General features: G+C 40.6%; 1 protein-coding gene across 5 annotated transcripts in view; it reads left to right on the plus strand.

The window, feature by feature from the left end:
- The window catches only part of MLLT3 (MLLT3 super elongation complex subunit), a 389,891-nt gene that overhangs the window by 335,023 nt on the left and 34,021 nt on the right, over positions 1-20,847 (plus strand). For 4 of the 5 annotated variants that reach the window (XM_073542697.1, XM_073542699.1, XM_073542698.1 and 1 more), the window contains 2 exons: positions 5,648-5,719; positions 15,443-15,514. In XM_073542697.1, the coding sequence (XP_073398798.1) occupies positions 5,648-5,719; positions 15,443-15,514 (144 nt within the window). Of the gene's footprint in view, positions 1-5,647; positions 5,720-15,442; positions 15,515-16,479; positions 18,498-20,847 lie in introns of those variants that run through there. The other variant, XM_073542701.1, reaches the window with a different exon arrangement.

The following is a 20,847-nucleotide window of genomic DNA, read 5'->3' on the forward strand; positions in this document are numbered from 1 at the left end:
TGTCACAGAACGTTCCTCAGACAACTTTAAAGAAGTCATCCCATTAAATATAGGTATATGTGTATGTAGTGTACTGTGAGTGTATTAATATACTCGTGTGCCGCCACCTTCTCTGGGATCCAGCACCGTTCAGCTTCTCTTCTCAGTGGCGTCGTCACTTTGTGTGACCCGGAAGTGACTTTTACAGTGTAAGCCTATGGAGTGCAAGAACAAGGCTCAATAGGATTATATTGTAAAATAAACTTTCGGCCTATACATACAGCATACAGTGACCCAAAGAGTCTGCAGAGTTGTGACGTCATGGAGAAGAGGAGCTGGATGAGCTGGATCCCGGAGAAAGCGGTGGCAGGTGAGTATATTAATGCATACACACTATTTTGCATACACACTTAAGATATTAATATCACTTATGGCATGTAGGGATGAGTGAATATCTTCGGATAAGGCTTATCCGAATAGCTATAGTGCACACCAAATAGCTGCACTGGGAACACGGATACCTGGAGTGCTCCCGATAATGAGTTCGGTGCCACAGCTGCATGTGTCTTGGCTGTTTCACTGTCACAACACATGCATGGAGAGTCCAACAAACAGGCGCTCCATGCATGTGTTGTGACTGTCAGCTGATCATCGGGAGCGCTCCAGGTATCCAGCTTACCAATGCAGCTATTCAGTAAGCGCTATAGCAATTCGGATAGGCTCTTATCCAAAGCTATTCGATCAACCCTAATGGCATGCCAAGGCATCTAAGTTAATTTATTTTCGTATGAGGCACTAATACATTTAATAGAGAATAAAACTACGTGCTTTGAAAAATGCTTCCATTTTTTCAGCATTTGCATATGATTAACATGTCTATCGATACTGTGATTTACATAATTCCATGACCTTTGCTACTTGGTATTGCAATTTCAGTGTTGGGGGTATAGTTGGATACAGTGGAATGTAAAAGTTTGGGCATTTCTGGTCAAAATTATTGGTATTGTGGACAGTTAAGCAAGTTGAATATGAAATGATCTCTAGAAGGCCTAAAGTTAAAGTGACAGTCTCTTTGTATTTTAGGCCAAAAAAATATGTATTTTCATCTTTTGCAGTTTAAAAATTACAAGAAGGAAAGTGGGCCAATGCAAAAGTTTGGGCACAGATAACTTTGACCAAGGATTCAGACCTTAATTAGCCAGTTGGTGTTATGGCGTGTTTACTAGCATTGTTAGGAAGATCAGGTAATGCAAATTTCCCAGCTTTATAAAAACCCATCCTCCTCTAACCTTGTGCCTTAAAAACAGCAGCCAAGGGTTCTTCTAAGCAGCTGCCTAGCACTCTGAAAATGAAAATAACGGAGTATCACAAAGCAGGATAAGGCTATAAGAAGACTAATGAGGTGAAAATGGAACTCTTTGGACAAAATGGTGTGTGTAGAGTAAAAAGAGCACATAATTTCAGGAAAGAACATCTCGCCAACCATTAAGCATGGGGGGTGGATCAATCATGCTTTGGGGTTGTGTTGCAGCCAATGGCACGGGGAACATTTGACGAATAGAGGATAAAATGGATTCCATGAAATTTCAACAAATTCTTGATGCAAACATAATACCATCAATAAAAAATCTGAAGTTGAAAAGAAGATGACTTCTACAAATGGATAATCCTAAACACACATCAAGATCCACAATAGATAACCCCAAAAGGCGAAGCTGAAGGTTTTACAATAGCCCTCACAGTCCCCTGATCTGAACATCATTGAAAATCTGTGGCTAGACCTCAAAATAGCAGCAAGATGACCCAGGAATCTCACAGAACTGGTAGAATTTTCCAAGGAAGAATGGATGAAAATCACTCAAAACAAGAATTAAAAGACTTGGTTGGCTACAAAAAGCTTTTACAAGCTGTGATGCTTTAACCCCTTAGCGACCGCCAATACGCCTGTTAACGGCGGTAATTAAATGTACTTAAACCACAGCGCCGCTAATTCACGGCGCTGTGGAGAAAGTGAATAGCGCCCCCCCCAGCGTCGGATTTTCTCCGGGGTCTCGGCAGCCGGGGGTAGCCGAGACCCCAGAGAACATGAATCGGTCGGTTTTTACCGACCCCGCTTTTGCGATCGCCGTTATTAACCCTATAACGGCGACCGCAAAAAAAGCCGCGATTTTTGCATTAAATTTCTCTTTCCTCTGATGTGATCGCACATCAGAGGAGAGAGAACTAGGGTCCCCGATTCCCCCCCCCCCCCAGTACCTCTCCGTAGTCCAGAGTCCCCTCCCGGTGGTCCCGCGTCGCGCAGCCATCTTAGATCTGGAAGAAAATGGCGGGCGCATACGCAGTGCGCCCGCCGGGAGTGTGCCGGCTCCGGCTGGCAGATTCCATTCATTCATTTTGATCACTATGATAAACTATCATAGTGATCAAAATAAAAAAAAATAGTACATAACCCCCCCTCCCCCCTGTTTATCACCCCCTTAGTTAGGCCAACATAACGAAATAAAATATTTTTTTTTTCAGTTTTCCGGTAGGGTTAGGGCTAGGTTAGGGGTTGGGCTAGGGTTAGAATTAGGGTTAGGGCGAACTAGGATTAGGGTTAGAATTATTATTAGGGATTAGGGTTGGGATTAGAGTTAGGGTTGGGATTAGGGTTAGGGGTGTGTTGGGGTTAGGGATGGAGCAAGAATTGAGGGGTTTCCACTATTTATCAACTTTGTGGGTCTAAAAATTGGGGTTTAAAAAATCACTTTTGTGGAAATAAAAGACTTTTTATTTTCACGGCTCTACGTTTTAAACTTCTGTGAAGCACTTGAAGGTTCCAAGTGCTCACCACACTTCTAGATAAGTTCCTTAATGGGTCTAGTTTCCAAAATGGGGTCACTTGTTTGGGGGTTTCCACTGTTTAGGCCCATCAGGGGCTCTGCAAATGCAACATGATGCCCGCAGACCATTCCATCAAAGTCTGCATTCGAAAATGGCACTCCTTCCCTTCCAAGCTCTCCCATGCTCCCAAACAGTGGTTCCCCCCCACATATGGGGTATCAGCGTACTCAGGACAAATCGCACAACAACTGTGGGGGTATGATTTCTCCTGTTACCCTTGTAAAAATAAAAATTTTGGGGCGAAAAGATCATTTTTGTGGAAAAAAAATGATTTTTTATTTTCACGGCTCTACGTTATAAACTTCTGTGAATCACTTGAAGGTTCAAAGTGCTCACCACACATCTAGATATGTTCCTTAAGGGGTCTAGTTTCCAAAATGGGGTCACTTGTTGGAGTTTTCCACTGTTTAGGCACATTAAGGGTTCTCCAAACGCAACATCAAATCAAATCAAATTTATTATCGCCAAGTACATATTACATATATACAAGGAATTCTTTGTGGCAAAGAGGCAACATAATATATAACAACAGATACAACAAGTAACATCTAACAAGACAGATACAGTATATAGTCTACACATGACGATTTAATTGTTGAACAGAGAGTGGATAGAAGCTGTTCATATGGCGGTTGGTGCTGCATTTGGGGACTCTGAAGCGACGTCCTGAAGGGAGTAGTTGGAATGAGGAGTGTCCCGGGTGAGAGGGATCGGATGAAATTTTCAATGCTTGGGATCGAATACTCTTATCATAAAGATCCTGGATTTTAGGCAGGGGGGAACCTATAATTCTCTCTGCTGTTCTGAAAGTCCTTTGTAAGCGGAGTTTGTCATGCGCAGTGGCTCCCCCATACCAGACTATCAGAGAGGAACAAATCACAGATCTGATGACAGCATTAAAGAATAAGATCAGCAGATTCTTAGACAAACCATATCTTTTCAGCTGACGCAGGAAGAACATCCTCTGTTGTGCTTTTCTTATAACAGCATCCACATTTTTCCCCCATTTAAGATCATGAGAGATGATAACACCAAGGAATTTGGTCTCTGTGACCCTAAGAACCACTTCGTCATGGATGTAGATTGGAAGTATCTCATGTTGATCTTTCCTAAAATCCACAACCATCTCAGCAGTTTTTTTAGTGTTGAGTACAAGATTATTGGCTTTACACCAGTCACATATTCTTTCCACCTCACTCCGATACAAGTCTTCAGCATTTCCCCTGATGAGACCAATCAGTGTCATATCATCGGCAAATTTCAAGATTTTTACTGAGTCTGCTGAAGAGATGCAATCATTCGTATAGAGAGAAAACAATAACGGGGACAAAACACACCCCTGAGGTGCCCCCATGTTTGTGACCAAGGTGTCTGAAGTGAATGGTCCAACTTTTACACTCTGTATCCTGGCTGTCAGGAAGTTATAAATCCACAAGCATAAGTTAAGAGGGACTCCAAGAGCTACCATTTTCTTATGAAGTAAATTCGGATCAATGGTATTGAACGCTGAGCTAAAGTCGATGAAAAGAATCCGGACATATGAGTGCAGTTCATCTGTATGATCCAAAATGTACTTCAGTGCCAGATTGACAGTGTCGTTTGCCGAACGATTCTCCTTATAGGCAAACTGAAGCGGGTCCCATAGCTTGTCCCATAGGTCCCATAAGCATAGGTCCCATAACATGGCATCCGATCTCAATTCCAGCCAATTCTACGTTGAAAAAGTCAAACGGCTCTCCATCCCTTGCGAGCTCTGCCGTGTGCTGAAAAAATGGTTTACCCCCACATATGGGGTATGGGCGCATTCAGGAGAAATTGTACAACAAATTTTTTGGTTGATTTTCTCTTTTAACACTTGTGAAAATAAAAAAAATTGGTTCTGAAGTAAATTTTTTGCAAAAAAAAAAAAAAGTTAAATGTTAATTTTTTCCTTCCACATTGCTTTAGTTCCTGTGAAGCACGTAAAGGGTTAATAAACTTCTTGAATGTGGTTTTGAGCACCTTGATGGGTCTAGTTTTTAGAATGGTGCCACTTTTGGGTATTTTCTGTCATGTACACCCCTCAAAATGACTTTAAATATGATGTGGTTCCTAATAAAAAAAAAAAAAAAAATGGTTTTGTAAATTTTGGTGTAAAAATGAGAAATCGCTGGTCAACTTTTCACCCTTATAACTTCCTAACAAAGAAAAATTTTGCTTCCAATATTGTGCTGATGTAAAGTAGACATGTGGGAAATGTTATTTATCAAGAAATTTGTGTGACACATCTCTCTGATTTAAGGGCATAAAAATTTAAAGTTTTAAATTGGCAAAATTTTCAAAACTTTCGCCATATTTCCGTTTTTTTCATAAATAAACACAAGACTTATTGAAGAAATTTTACCACTAACTTGAAGTACAATATGTCACGAAGAAGAATCAACAGGATCCATTAAAGCGTTCCAGAGTTATAACCTCATAAAGTGACAGTGGTCAGAATTGTAAAAATTGGCCTGTTCATTAAGCTGCAAAATGGCTCTGTCACTAAGGGATTAAAAGGGGGGTACTACTAGGTACTAACCATGCAGGGTACCCAATCTTTTACATCTGCTCATTTTCTCATTCTCATTTTTGTAATTTTTAAAATGTAAAAGCTGACAATGTGTTTTCCCTAAAATGCAGGAACATATATAAATTATAATGTGTGTTTGTGTGTGTATGTACGGTATGCAATATATTATTATATTTATGGCTGTGTTAAGAAAACAAAAAAAAAAATCCTTTTGTATTTTGTTATGGTTTTTAGATCCTGGAAGTGAAGAGTCCAATTAAACAAAACAAGTCTGAAAAGCAAATTAAAAATGGAGACTGTGATAAGGTAAATTTGAATCTGTGACTGGCCAGAACAAGGGGTTGAGTTCTGATATTTAACTAAATGAAATGCTTCTTTTGTGTAAAGTCATGCCCTTTTCTCCTCTATAAAAAAAAAAACAAAAAAAAAAAAACACCGCAATGTTCCAATTTATTTTTTACAAGCCTAAAATATTCCCACCTTCAACATTGCTGATTTTATTTCCTATACTGGCAATCACTTAAGGTGACTTACCCTCCACACGAGATGTTGGTTCTGGAGCTTTCAGCTACATTTCTCCAGAAAAAACAAAGTAAATTGGTTATGGAATAAGTTCTCTGATATATTTTGTAGTTTTAATTGCTGTTTTTAGAAGACTAAACATTGATGTTGGGTTTAAAATTACTAAGAAGAATGCAATAAAATACAAATCCTAGCCATCTTGATTTCGAAAGCATAAATCCGAGACACTTCAGTGGTTGCTCTGTTGAAAGAAATTACTGTAGAGAATGTTGAGATATGTTTTGGACAGGTAAAAGTTAAGATTGTTAGTCTTGATTTTCGAAATTGAGATACTCCTATGCCAATTCCTTTGTTTTTCTATGTTTTGAATGCAAGGGGTTTTTGGGGACTGCTGAGTTATTGACCCACATCACTTTTTTTCGGGATTATTGTATGATTCTTTTCAATTGACTAGAACAAAACAAGTGCAAGAACACTGTTTGTGGTTTTTAAAAGTATTACTGCAATGTAATTTTCTGTAAAGGCAATTTTACAAACATTTGCTTAATGGCTTCTCTGTGAAGAAAACATCAAGTATTAAGATGCGTTTCGTTGAATTTATAGAGTACATTTATAGAGCAATGAAGTTTCCGGTTTCAATATCAATGTATGCGTTTCCAGTCATAAAAATTGTTAATAAAATAGTTTCAAAACAAATTAAGCTGTGGTCAAGCTAATACACGTGCGTGAAGGTTTGATAGGTGTAGAATGAAAGCAACTCTATACCTCAGATGGTCTGTAATGCTGATCAGATAAAATCCAACTATAATTTTTTTCAACTTTCATTAGTATAGGTACAACTTTCAGTGCCGGTTGTCCTATATTAGAGTTGAGCAAAAAGATTTGAAGGTCACTGGTCCAGCGTAGGAATGAGCGGACCTGTGGAAGTTCAGAATTGGCTGAACTTGAGTCCAGAGTTCGGTTCGGGTACCAGAACTTCACCCAAACGTGACCCCAAACCCAATAGAAGTCAGTAGGGACCCAAACTGTGCTGCTGTAAAATGGTCGCAGTAAAGTCTAGTGGGCCTGAAAAAGGAAGCAAAATGGGTGGTAAGAGCAGGACTAATGCCCTTCAAATAAATGTGGATAGAAAAATTATTTGAAATAACATATAATAAAAAAAAAAAAATCTTAAGCCAGGAGGCGGAGGTCCAAGTGGAGTAGTGGAACAATGTTTCGCATGTGTAGTTTACTATACTTGTTAATATAAAAAAATAAATAAATGTCGGGTCCCAGCTATTTTAATAACCAGCCAAGGGAAAGCAGACAGCTGTGAGTTGGTCTCATTATGCTGGTAAGGTGCCGATATTCATGGACCTTCCCAGCCTTTTAATATCAGTCTCCACCTCTCTGCTTTACCTTTGCTGGTTATTAAGAATGGGCAGACCCTTAAAATAAAATGATGTGGTGGATGGGGGAGAAGTTTGCTTCCAATGGAACGCCACAAAACATCTGACAGCCGTCAAGATGTGTAAGAGGAGCCTAGTAGTTTTTTTTTGCTAGGGAAGGTGGGAAAATGTAAAGGAGAAAAATCTGCGGGTGCAGAGGCAACGTCAAATCCAAAACCTGGCCTATCAATCCCTGCTTGTGCTTCCAATATGGGCAAATCAGTGAGCAATCCCAGAATATGTGAAAGATTGATCCTCCCGAAAGGTTGCACCTCCAGCAGAGGGGAGAGAGAGAGAGCTCACCAGCTTTTTTCTTCTATCCCTGCAGCTCCCAGCTGATTTCCTGCTCTTCTCCCATAAACAGTCTACTTACTTCCTTATAGTTCATCCTTCTGTTTTCTTCTCTTAAGACTTGATCTTAAATTTCAGATTTCACTCTGCTTCAGTCTTGTATATGCTTGTGCTACCATGCTGTGATGAGCATAACATCAAATGGGCAGCAAGAGCCTGTATTACACTGTGTTCCAAATTATTATGCAAAAAATATTTCCTCATATTTTCTCTAAATTACCTATATAAATTGCAGTCATTGTTATTTTCCAGTCATCTAATATTCTAGTATAATTGCAATGTTTTTGAACAAACTGCCTATGAAAACAGTATATTTTTTAAAATAATAAACACTCAAAATGCATGTTCCAAATTATTATGCACAGCAGAGTTTTCAACCTTTTTATTTTTATTTTGAGCAAAAAAATGGTCAATTGTGAAATTATAAGCATTATAATAATAATAATAATAATAATACATTTTATTTTTATAGCGCCGACATATTCCGCAGCACTTTACATTTCAGAGGGGATTTGTACAGACAATAGACATTACAGCATAACAATATGCATTCCAAAGAATTGGTGCGGCACATGTAAAGTCTTGGAGACGGGAGTGGGAGGTTCTGACTATTGAGGATGCTAATCTCAGGTCATCAGCAGAACGGAGGGCGCGGGTAGGGTGGTATACTGAAACAAGGGAGGAGATGTAGGGTGGTGCTGAGCCATGGAGGGCTTTGTGAGTGAGGGTAATAAGTTTATACTGAATTCTGGAGTGGATGGGTAGCCAGTGTAATGACTGGCACAAGGTAGAGGCATCAGTGTAACGATTGGTGAGGAATATGATCCTGGCTGCAGCATTCAAGACAGATTGGAGGGGGGAGAGTTTGGTAAGAGGGAGACCGATACTGTACTGTACTGGAGGTACTGTACATTGGGCAATGTGATTCGTACATATGAGGGCCATTATAAAAATATATACATAATTTATTGATTAATGGATTATTTATGAATTAATTATCAGCATATTACAAAATGAAATCAAACAGTTTTCAAGTCAAAACTTTATTCTAGGTGATGTTACATTTGCACATAGGACCCCTTGTTGGAAAGAAGCTTCTGAACGCTCTCGTCCATTGAATTTGTCAGTTTTTGGATGGTTTGTGCTTCAATTGTTTTGCATGTGGACAGAATACCCTCCCAGAGCTGTTGCTTAGATGTGAACTGCCTCCCGCCATCATAGACACTCCTTTTGATGATGCTCCAGAGGTTCTCAATGGGGTTGAGGTCAGGGGAAGATGGTGGCCACACCATAAGTTTGTCCTCTTTTATGCCCATAGCAGCCAGAGATGCAGATGTGTTATTTGCAGGATGAGACTGTGCATTATCATGCATGAAAATGATCTTGCTGCGGAAAGCACGATTCTTCCTCTTGAACCATGGCAGGAAGTGCTGTTTTAGAAACTCCACATAGATTATGGAGTTCATCTTTAACCCTTCAGGGATCCTAAAGGGGCCGACAATCTCTCTCCCCATCATTCCAGCCAAAAACATTACTCCACCTCCTCCTTGTTGGCGCCTTAGCTGTGTTTTCATGGGGTGTCCATCAACCAGCCATCCTCCACTCCATGCATCTGGACCATCGAGCGTTGCACGGCACTCATCGGTGAACAAAATAGTTTGGAAGTCAGTCTTCATGTATCGTTTGGCCCACTGGAGCCGTTTCTGCTTGTGTGCAGTGGATAGAGGTGGTCGACAGGATGGCTTACGCACAGCTGCAAACCTCTGAAGGACCCTGCATCTTGTTGTTTGGGGGATGTTGGAGGCACCAGCAGCTTCAAAAACTTGTCTGCTGCTATGACAAGGCATTTTTGCTGCTGCTCTTTTAACCTGACGCAATTGCCTGTTGGAAAGAGTCCTCAATTTTTCCTTATCCGCACGCACATGTGTGTGCTGGGAATCAGCTACATACTTCTTGATTGTGCGATGATCACGATGAAGTGTCTTGGCAATGTTGATTGTAGTCATGCCTTGACCTAAATACTCCACAATTTGTTGCTTCTCAGCAGCCGACACATCCTTTTTCTTTCCCATTTTGTCAAAAAATGTAGGCTGCTTAATAATGTGGAACAGCCTTCTTAAGTAGTCTTGCCTTTATTTGAACACACCTGTCAAACTAATTTGCACAGGTATCTGCAATTGCTTTCAGTGATATAAAGAGCCCTGACACACATCACCATCAATGAGTTTAAATGAGAAACAAAAAAATTCTAACCTTATCACTCCTAAACTCTTTTTGCATAATAATTTGGAACACAGTTTATATCTGTCTGCATTGGGAACACTCCAATTAGCCTTTCCTCTATAGGGTACTGTCACACTTAGCGATGTACCAGTGATCCTGACCAGCGATATGACGCGGTCAGGATCGCTGGTGCATCGCTAAGTGGTCGCTAGTGAGCTGCCACACAGGCAGATCTCACTAGCGACATCGCTGGGGACGGGGGTCGCTACTTACCTGTCACACCAGGCGGTCCTGCGTCCTCCCGCCCGGCTCCATGCGTCGCTCGTCGTCACAGCAGGAAGCGCCGCAGGAAGCTGACAACGAGAAACAGTCCTGGACGTTCTCGCACAATCAGCGATAACCAGCGGGGGAGCAGGTCGTAGGTAAGTATCAGACACAGCGATATCGCTAGCAATATCGCTATAAAGTCACTAGTTATAGCGATATTGCTAGCGATATCTATTAGTGTGACATGCCCTATATTCTCTTAAGTGAGCTAATAAGAATCAGTATACAGTCAGTGAAGGTGAACTGTGTATCCTACATTAGAACTATAGCTGTTCAATCTTCACTATCAACTGTGATATTTGTTTTATTCACATCGTGAGAACACACAAAAATATATACAGTGGGTGAAATAAGTAATGAACATGTCACCAATTTTCTAAGTAAAAAAATTCTAAAGGTGCTTTTGGCATGAAATTCTCACCAGGTGTCAGTAACAACCCATCCAATCCACACAGAAAAAGTAATCCAAACTATAGATGTTCGTAAGTTATGTGTAATAATCAAATGACACAGGAAAAAGTATAGAACACATGAAGAAAGAGGTATAAAAAACCATGGAATGTCATGGCAGCCACTGAAATCTAAGATATAAAGCTCAAGTGTGTGTATGTATGTACAGTTGTGGCCAAAAGTATTGACACCCCTGCAATTTTGTCAGATAATACTCCGTTTCTTCCTGAAAATGATTGCAAACACAAATTCTTTGGTATTATTATCTTCATTTAATTTGTCTTAAATGAAAAAAAGCAAAAGAGAATGAAGCATAAAGCAAAACATTGATCATTTCACACAAAACTCCAAAAATGGGCCAGACAAAAGTATTGGCACCCTCAGCCTAATACTTGGTTGCACAACCTTTAGCCAAAATAACTACCGCTTCCGGTAACCATCAATGAGTTTCTTACAATGCTCTGCTGGAATTTTAGACCATTCTTCTTTGGCAAACTGCTCCAGGTCCCTGATATTTGAAGGGTGCCTTCTCCAAACTGCTATTTTTAGATCTCTCCACAGGTGTTCTATGGGATTCAGGTCTCGACTCATTGCTTGCCACCTTAAAAGTCTACAGTGCTTTCTCTCAAACCATTTTCTAGTGCTTTTTGAAGTGTGTTTTGGGTCATTGTCCTGCTGGAAGACCCATGACCTCTGAGGGAGATCCCGCTTTCTCACACTGGGCCCTACATTATGCTGCAAAATTTGTTGGTAGTCTTCAGACTTCATAATGCCATGCACACGGTCAAGCAGTCCAGTGCCAGAGGCAGCAAAGCAACCCCAAAACATCAGGGAATCTCCGCCATGTTTGACTGTAGGGACCGTGTTCTTTTCTTTGGATGCCTCTTTTTTTTCCTCCTGTAAACTCTATGTTGATGCCTTTGCCCAAAAAGCTCTACTTTTGTCTCATCGAACAGTCTTCCAAAACATTCTAGGCTTTTTCAGGTAAGTTTTGGCAAACTCCAGCCTGGCTTTTTTATGTCTCGGGGTAAGAAGTGGGGTCTTCCTGGGTCTCCTACCATACAGTCCCTTTTCATTCAGACGCCGACGGATAGTACGGGTTGACACTGTTGTACCCTCGGACTGCAGGGCAGCTTGAACTTGTTTGGATGTTAGTCGAGGTTCTTTATCCAACATCCGCACAATCTTGCGTTAAAATCTCTTGTCAATTTTTCTTTTCCGTCCACATCTAGGGAGGTTAGCCACAGTGCCATGGGCTTTAAACTTCTTGATGACACTGCACACTGTATACACAGGAACATTCTGGTCTTTGGAGATGGACTTGTAGCCTTGAGATTGCGCATGCTTCCTCGCAATTTGGTTTCTCAAGTCCTCAGACAGTTCTTTGGTCTTCTTTCTTTTCTCCATGCTCAATGTGGTACACACAAGGACACAGGACAGAGGTTGAGTCAACTTTAATCCATGTCAACTGGCTGCAAGTGTGATTTAGTTATTGCCAACACCTGTTAGGTGCCACAGGTCAGTTACAGGTGCTGTTAATTACACAAATTAGAGAAGCATCACATGATTTTTTGAACAGTGCCAATACTTTTGTCCACCCTCTTTTTTATGTTTGGTGTGGAATTATATCCAATTTGGCTTTAGGACAGTTCTTTTTGTGTTTTTTCATTTAAGACAAATGAAATTAGGATAATAATACCAAAGAATTTGTGTTTGCAATCATTTTCAGGAAGAAACTGACTATAATCTGACAGAATCGCAGGGGTGTCAATGCTTTTGGCCACAACTGTATGTGTGCGTATGTCTGGGATTGGCATCCGCACTGTCACAGCTACAGCCACAAAATTTGGCACAGTCATACGTCTGGACCCAGAGAGTGTCCTAGGCTATGTTGTGAGGCAAAATTTTAACCCTGCGCATTCCAGTTCACCAAAGTATTTTGCCCCTATCTACATAATGGGGAAAAAGTGTGTGTGTCAAGCCCCACCCCTCATTATGATGTCATAATGGTTGCCATGGCGACGGTGATGTCATCATAGTTTGCAAGCCCCGCCGCTCATTATGATGTCATAATGGTTGACCATGGGATGGAGGATGTGTGATGGGTATATGGGCACTGGACTATGGGATGGAGGATATGTATGACGGGTATATGGGCATGGGACTATGGGATGGAGGATGTGTGATGGGTATATGGGCACTGGACAATGGGATGGAGGATATGTATGATGGGTATATGTGCACGGGACTATGGGATGGCGGATATGTATGATGGGTATATGGGCATGGGACTATGAGATGAAGGATGTGTGATGGGTATATGGGCACTCGACTATGGGATGGAGGATATGTATGATAGGTATATGGGCATGGGACTATGGGATGGAGAATATGTATGATGGGTATATGGGCATGGAACTATGGGATGGAGGATGTGTGGGTATATGGGCACTCAACTATGGGATGGAGGATATGTATGATGGGTATATGGGCACGGGCCTATGGGATCGTGGATATGTATGATAGGTATATGGGCACGGGACTATGGGATGGAGGATAATTATAATTTGCTATAACTAACCACAGTTAGTTACTATGCCCGGGCAGCGCCGGGCTCTTCAGCTATCTAATTTATAAAGCACAATGTGTGTGTATGTATGTATGTATGTATGTCCGGGATTGGCATCCGCACTGTCGCAGCGACAGCCGCAAAATTTGGCACAGTCACACGTCTGGACCCCGAGAGCGTGATAGGCTATGTTGTGAAGCAAAATTTTAACCCCGCGTGTTCCAATTCATCAAACAATTTTGCCCCTATCTACATAATGGGGAAAAAGGAAAAGTGTTGGAGGCAAATTGACAGCTGCCAGATGTGAACAAGGGGGACTTAAAGAATGTGAGCGATGGCGCCAAAGAGTATATACCGTACAGTTACTAAGGTGGGGCCCTGACATGGGATACTCACCACACACGGGGATATGAACACACACACAAAATGCGCCACACACTACCAGGTGCTTCACCACATATATCACCCTCAGCACACATTTCACCACACATACACCAACCTTGCCACACAAAAGTCGCCACTCAAAACTCGCCACGCTGTCCCAGAGCTGTTTAAAAGATGAAAAATGAGCTGTGATTGGTTGCTATCAGCAACAGTTTTCTTTGTAGACAGTTGTGGTAACTGAGGCCTATTTTTCTTATCATTTCTATGGTGTTATTGTCCTTCTGTAAAGCTGGAAATAACACAATTTATTACCGTGCCAACACAGACCACCCTCTGACACAGACTGCAGGGGAGCACAGTATCACACAGAATAGGATTAGCTACACGGCTCAGCAGTCAGTATCACACAGGATAGGATTAGTTGCACGGTTTTTATGTGCAATATAATCATTATAATTTGTTATAACTAACCACAGTTGGTTACTATGCCCAGGCAACTCCGAGCTCTTCAGCTAGTGTGTGTATGTATGTATATGTGTGTGTATATATATATGTGTGTATATACACATATATATATATATATATATATATATATATATATACACACACATATGTACACAATTACCTCATTAATGTGCAAATCTCTTCCAACCAACAGTCCAGTGGTTCTTTATAATAGAATAAAAAAAGAAAAGCCTCACAAAAAATCATAGAAAATTGGGCATTAAAGTCCACTTTTCTATGATTTTTTTTTTTGTGCTGGTTTTTCTTTTTTTTTTTTTTTTTCCTTTTTTTATTATATGTATCTATTACATATTTTTTGCAGCAAAGCCAAGTAAGCTAGGTTTAAATCCTAGCACTACAGGTTCTAATTGTTTGCACCTGGCCGGCTCTGCATAATATAACCAGGCTAGGTGTTCACCTTAGGCAGTCAACTGGGGGAAGCTGACCAGAGTGGATTGTATTGGAGCCAAAGTGAGGGACAAGCCAGAATCTCTTTCTGAGAAGACATCACAACAGTAGCTGTTTTGTTTGACCAAGCTGGGACTAGCTCTGCCGTGTATGAGTTGCTGGGTCTGTGTTTAGCGCATGGACAAGGCTAAGGATTTTATGGTTTTTAATTTCGCACTGTGCAACCAGTGGAAATAAACGTCACATTTCTTAGATACAAGAATCCAGTGCCTGTGTGAATGCTACTTGAGACCGTGAAATGTATGTATGTGTGTCGCATAAGGACTACTGAGAAAATGAAGGAGATAAGTTATGCCCGGAATGTTTCTTTAACATTGGAAAAAATGGTTCCACTGTGTTATAGAATATAATGAAGACTGACAAACAAAGAGGAGTTACATTTCCAGCATAATTGTTCAGGAGTTATTTGAAATTTTGATACATTGAATGAGTTACAGTAAAGCTAGGTCTACACAGTGACTTTGGCCACAGCACAACTCATATAGTCAAAGTTTGCTAGGTGTCCTTGCAATGCGACTGACGGCACTGCGACCATGACAAGCAATTGAAAAAAAAAATTGAATGTAGTTGGACTTTTTGCGACTTCCTTCTAGCGGTAGCAGTAGTGTCATGGTCATAATGTGACTTCATTCACTTGTATTGCACTGGGCTGTAGCAGCAATACCTAGCGAACTCTGACCACCCAACAGGTGTTGTGACCAAGGTCGCCATTTAGCCCCAGCCTAATGCCGCAGAGATTCCTACTATTTTAAGGTGACTGTATCTCCTTGACCTCATCTAAATATCAGTGTGACTCTCTTGCAGGCGTACCTCGATGAACTAGTTGAGCTTCACAGAAGATTAATGACTCTAAGAGAAAGACATGTACTACAGCAGGTAAATAACACAGGCATTAAAACTGCAACATTTTTATGCAGATTATTAAAAACAAATTTCATTGCTGTGATAATATTGCCAACATGTGATGTCTCCTCTTACTGTGTACATGTAAATAATTGGATCCAGCTAATTAATATTGTAATACTGCACATTTTCATCAAATGCAGAAAAAATCTTAGACTAACCACCATTTTAATTTTTATTTCATAAATCAATATTACACGTAAAAATAAGAAACATTTTTAATATATCTTATCACAGAAATCTACTGCTTTCTCCTCTTGAACTGATCTTTCACTCTCAGTACATGGGTAAAATGTGTATTCAGTGAAGAAGATTTTTCCAGATGGGAGTTGGTGCATTGAAAATTTTATGGAGGACAAGGGGGGGAGCTAGAGGTAGACTCAGACATTATGCGGCAAGTTCTCCTGAAACCACAACTGCAGTTCTCCAAAGTGCTTTATGAACACAACCTTTCACCTCCTATCTCCGTATTCGGGGAAGATTGTTGTTACTGAATACAGATTTTCAATTTAGTGAAATAGGAGATGGGAGTTAGTGCATTGAAAATTTTATGAAGGAGGAGCTAGAGGCGGACTCACATTATGCTGCAAGTTCTCCTAAAACCACAGTTACAGTTCTCCACAGAGCTTTATGAGCACAAACTATCATCAATGATCTCCATAAAGGATCGTTCACACTTGCATACAATTTAGTTTTTTTTTTCTATATTCAAGTGTGAGTGAACCCTTATGTGAGGAAATCTGTAGTCACTAAAGACTGATTTTACCCATGAATTGAGAACTTTGAGAGTGAAAGATTAATCCACGAGGAGAAAGAAGCAGATTTTTCTGATTAATATAAGTTACAAGGTTTCTTATTTTCAGGTGCAATATTGATTTATGAAATCTAAATTAAAATGACAGTTACTCTTTGAAGGAATAACATCTTTAATATGACAGCTGATTGACCCCATGTCCGACTTTCAAGACAGCCATCAAATTGCTGATTTTTCCTGAAGAAGATTCCTTTGACTGATCATTAATGGAATTGCATGATGCTTCTTTCTCCATATCGGACATATGAACAGGCCTTGTCCTGACAGAACAACCTTTTTAAGATTTACTCTGGTACCATAAAAACTGATTAACATAAAAGGAAAGTGAAGACTATGGTATAAGTTTTTAAACATTATTTACCTTCTTGATATTTTATTTTCACATTTTATTTGATCATTAGATCCCTGAAGCAGTAAAAAACATCAGACAAGGTATCAAACAAAGGATATCAAATTACTGTTTCCACAAGTTCTAGCTTACAGTTATTTTCTAATATCTACAGGTGTTTCATGTGAATTTAAGCTTAAAATGTAAATCTTCAGCGTGGCACTTGGTTCACTTAAGTTCTTTGATGGATAATCTATAGATGTACGTAATGCACAAAACTACCAGAAAGAAGTAAAATAAAAAAAAAACCCTACATGCAATACCCTCGCCAGGTGCAGAAAAAAGCCCCTGGGGATGGAAGCAGAGATTGCCTGTTGACAGGAGCAGAGAAAATCCCTTCCAGTTGCCTGTAGACACAAGTTTATATGGTCATTCCAAAGTTAGTCATTTGAAAGCAAATTAAACGAATGGCACATGGACACTTAATGATTTGTGCCGTGATAAAAGATGGATTTACACAAAAAAGAAAATGTGTATTTTAACTGTTTATATTGTAAAACTCTTTAATGAGACTTCAGTTTTCTTTTGCTTCAGGCAGATGATTTGTATGACAAAATAATGGAGATATTTTTCACTGTAGATTCTTTTTTTTCCCCCCATAGTAAACACCATCTGCTGTTTACCATAATTATAAATTGTGGTCATAATGGATTGCAACAATTTTGAAGAGGAACTGCTTTAATTTCAAAAATCAATAGTACACATTAGTACTAATTAAAATAATAAACTTTTTAATAGTCATGGCCAAAATTGTTGGCACTCTTGAAATTTTTTAAAAAAAATGTAAGTATTTCTCCCATAAAATTATTGCAATTACACATTTTGCTATACACATGTTTATTTCCTTTGTGTTTATTGGAACAACACACAAAAAAAAACAGAAAGAAAGACAAATTGCACATAATTTCACGCAAAACCCCAAAAATGGGCCAGACAAAATTGTTGGCACATTTCCAAAAATGTGGGTAAACTACTTTGTTTCAAGCGTGTGATGCTTGTTCACACTCACATGTGGCAAGTAACAGGTGTGGGCAATGTGAAAAGCACACCTGAAACCAAATAAAAAGGGGAGACATTGACGCAATCTTTGCATTTTGTGTCTGTGTGTGCCACACTATGCATGGAGAACAGAAAGAGAAGAGAACTGTCTGAGGGCTTGAAAACCAAAATTATTGAAAAATGTCAATCTCAAGGTTCGAAGGCCATCTCCAGAGATCTTAATATTCCTTTGTCAACGGTGCGCAAGAATTTAAAGGGTGACAGCATTTTGGGCCATGACTGTATATCTTATCAGATAAATTTGCTTATCTTGCCTTCTGGACTGCTCATTCTCAAAATTCTCAATTCTTCAATAAAATATGTCTTCAGTGAATGCAGTTATTCCCATTACTGAGAGAGGAGATGACAGTTGGTGCTCATAAAGTTCTTTGGGAAACTGTAACTGTTTCAGGAGAACTTTCTTCAGAATGCATGTGTGTGCGTCTAGTTCTTTTTCTCCACTCCCTAGAATGTTCAAGGCACCAACAGCCATCTCCTATCTCAGTATTGAGAAAATCTGTATTTAATGAACACAGATTTTACCAGTGAATTGAGAGTGAAAGATCAGTCCAAGAACAAAAAGAATCGGATTTCTCTGATAAGATAGATGACAAAGTTACTTGCTTTAAAATGTAGTATTTAAATATTATGGAATTAAACTTCTTGTTGGATAAGTAAATTTCACTGTTTAAAATAAACTTTTTATTACATTGAGAGTACGTCTAATACAGATTCGCTGTGGTAACAGTTCATTAGCATTTGAGATCTCTGCACATTGTAGATACATCCTTAAAACTTGAGATAGATATCCAATAATGTGTGTGTGTGTATATGTATGTGCATATTTGTGTGTGTGTATATATACATATACAGTGCTCAAAAAAATAAAGGGAACACTTAAACAGACTATAACTCCAAGTAAATCAAACTTCTGTGAAATCAAACTGTCCACTTAGGAAGCAACACTGATTGACAATCAATTTCACATGCTGTTGTGCAAATGGAATAGACAGCAGATGGAAATTATTGGCAATTATCAAGACACCCTCAATAAAGGAGTGGTTCTGCAGGTGGGGACCACAGACCACATCTCAGTACCAATGCTTTCTGGCTGATGTTTTGGTCACTTTTGAATGTTAGTTGTGCTTTCACACTTGTGGTAGCACAAGACGGACTCTATAACCCACACAAGTGGCTCAGGTAGATCAGCTCATCCAGGATGGCACATCAATGTCAGCTGTGGCAAGAAGGTTTGCGGTGTCTGTCAGCGTAGTGTCCAGAGGCTGGAGGCGCTATCAGGAGACAGGCCAGTACACCATGCGACGTTGAGGGGGCGTAGGAGGGAAACAACCCAGCAGCAGGACCTCTACCTCAGCCTGTGTGCAAGGAGCAACATGAGGAACACTGCCAGAGCCCTGCAAAATGACCTCCAGCAGGCCACAAATGTGCATGTGTCTGCACAAACGGTTAGAAACCGACTCCATGAGGATGGTCTGAGGGCCCGACGTACACAGATGGGGGTTGTGCTCACAGCCCATCACCGTGCAGGATGCTTGGCATTTGCCACAGAACATAAGGATTGGCAAATTCACCACTGGCGCCCTGTGCTCTTCACAGATGAAAGCAGGTTCACACTGAGCACATGTGACAGAGTCTGGAGACGCCATGGAGAGCGATCTGCTGCCTGCAGCATCCTTCAGCATGAACGGTTTGGCAGTGGGTCAGTAATGGTGTGTGGTGGCATTTCTTTGGAGGGCTGCACAACTCTCCATGTGCTCGCCAGAGGTAGCCTGACTGCCATTAGGTACCGAGATGAGATCCTCAGACCCCTTGTGAGACCATATGCTGGTGCAGTTGGCCCTGTGTTCCTCCTAATGCAGGACAATGCCAGAACTCATGTGGCTGGAGTGTGTCAGCAGTTCCTGCAAGATGCATTGAAGCTATGGACTGATCCGCCCATTCCCCAGACCTGAATCCGATTGAGCACATCTGGGACATCATGTCTCGCTCCATCCACCAACGTCACATTGCACCACAGACTGTCCAGGAGTTGGCAGATGCTTTAGTCCAGGTCTGGAAGGAGATCCCTCAGGAGACCATCCGCCACCTCATCAGGAGCATGCGCAGGCGTTGTACAGTAGGGAGGTCATACAGGCACGTGGAGGCCACACACAATACTGAGCATCTTTTCCTTGTAATGAGGCACTGATTTTGAGTATCATTCCAAATCCAGACCTCCATGGGATATTCATTTTGATTTACATTGATAATTACCGTATATACGCGAGTATAAGCCGACCCGAGTATACGCCGACCCCCCTAATTTTGCCACAAAAAACTGGGAAAACTTATTGACTCGAGTATAAGCCTAGGGTGGAAAATGCAGCAGCTACTGGTAAATTTAAAAAATAAAAAAAGATGCCAATAAAAGTAAAATTAACTGAGACATCAGTAGATTAAATGTTTTTGAATATCCATATTGAATCAGGAGCCCCACATAATGTTCCATACAGTTCATGATGGGCCCCATAAGATGCTCCATACAAAATACACCCCATATAATGCTGCACAAAGGTTAATAATGGCCCCATAAGATGCTCCATAGAATAACATGCCCCATATAATGCTGCATAAAGGTTATGGCCGCATAAGATGTTCCATAGATTATGCCCTCATATGCTGCCCCCATTAGATGATCCATAGATTATTCCCCCATATGCTGCCCCCATAAGATGCTCCATAGATTATGCCCCTGTATGCTGCCCCCATAAGATACTCCATAGTTTATGCCCCCATTTGCTACCCCCATAAGATGCTCCATAGATTATTCCCCTATATGCTGCCCCATAAGATGCTCCATAGATTAGGGCCCCATATGCTGCCCCCATATGCTGCCCCCATAAGATTCCCCATAGATTATGCCCCCATATGCTGCCCCCATAAGATGCCCCATAGATTATGCCCCCATAAGATGCCCCATAGATTATGCCCCCATAAGATGCCCCATAGATTATGCCCCTATATGCTGCCCCCATAAGATGCTCCATAGATTATGCCCCATGTGCT

Source organism: Dendrobates tinctorius, unplaced genomic scaffold (assembly GCF_039654945.1).
Source record: "Dendrobates tinctorius isolate UK_male_01 unplaced genomic scaffold, ASM3965494v1 ptg000128l, whole genome shotgun sequence".
NCBI classification, from domain to species: Eukaryota; Metazoa; Chordata; class Amphibia; order Anura; family Dendrobatidae; genus Dendrobates; species Dendrobates tinctorius.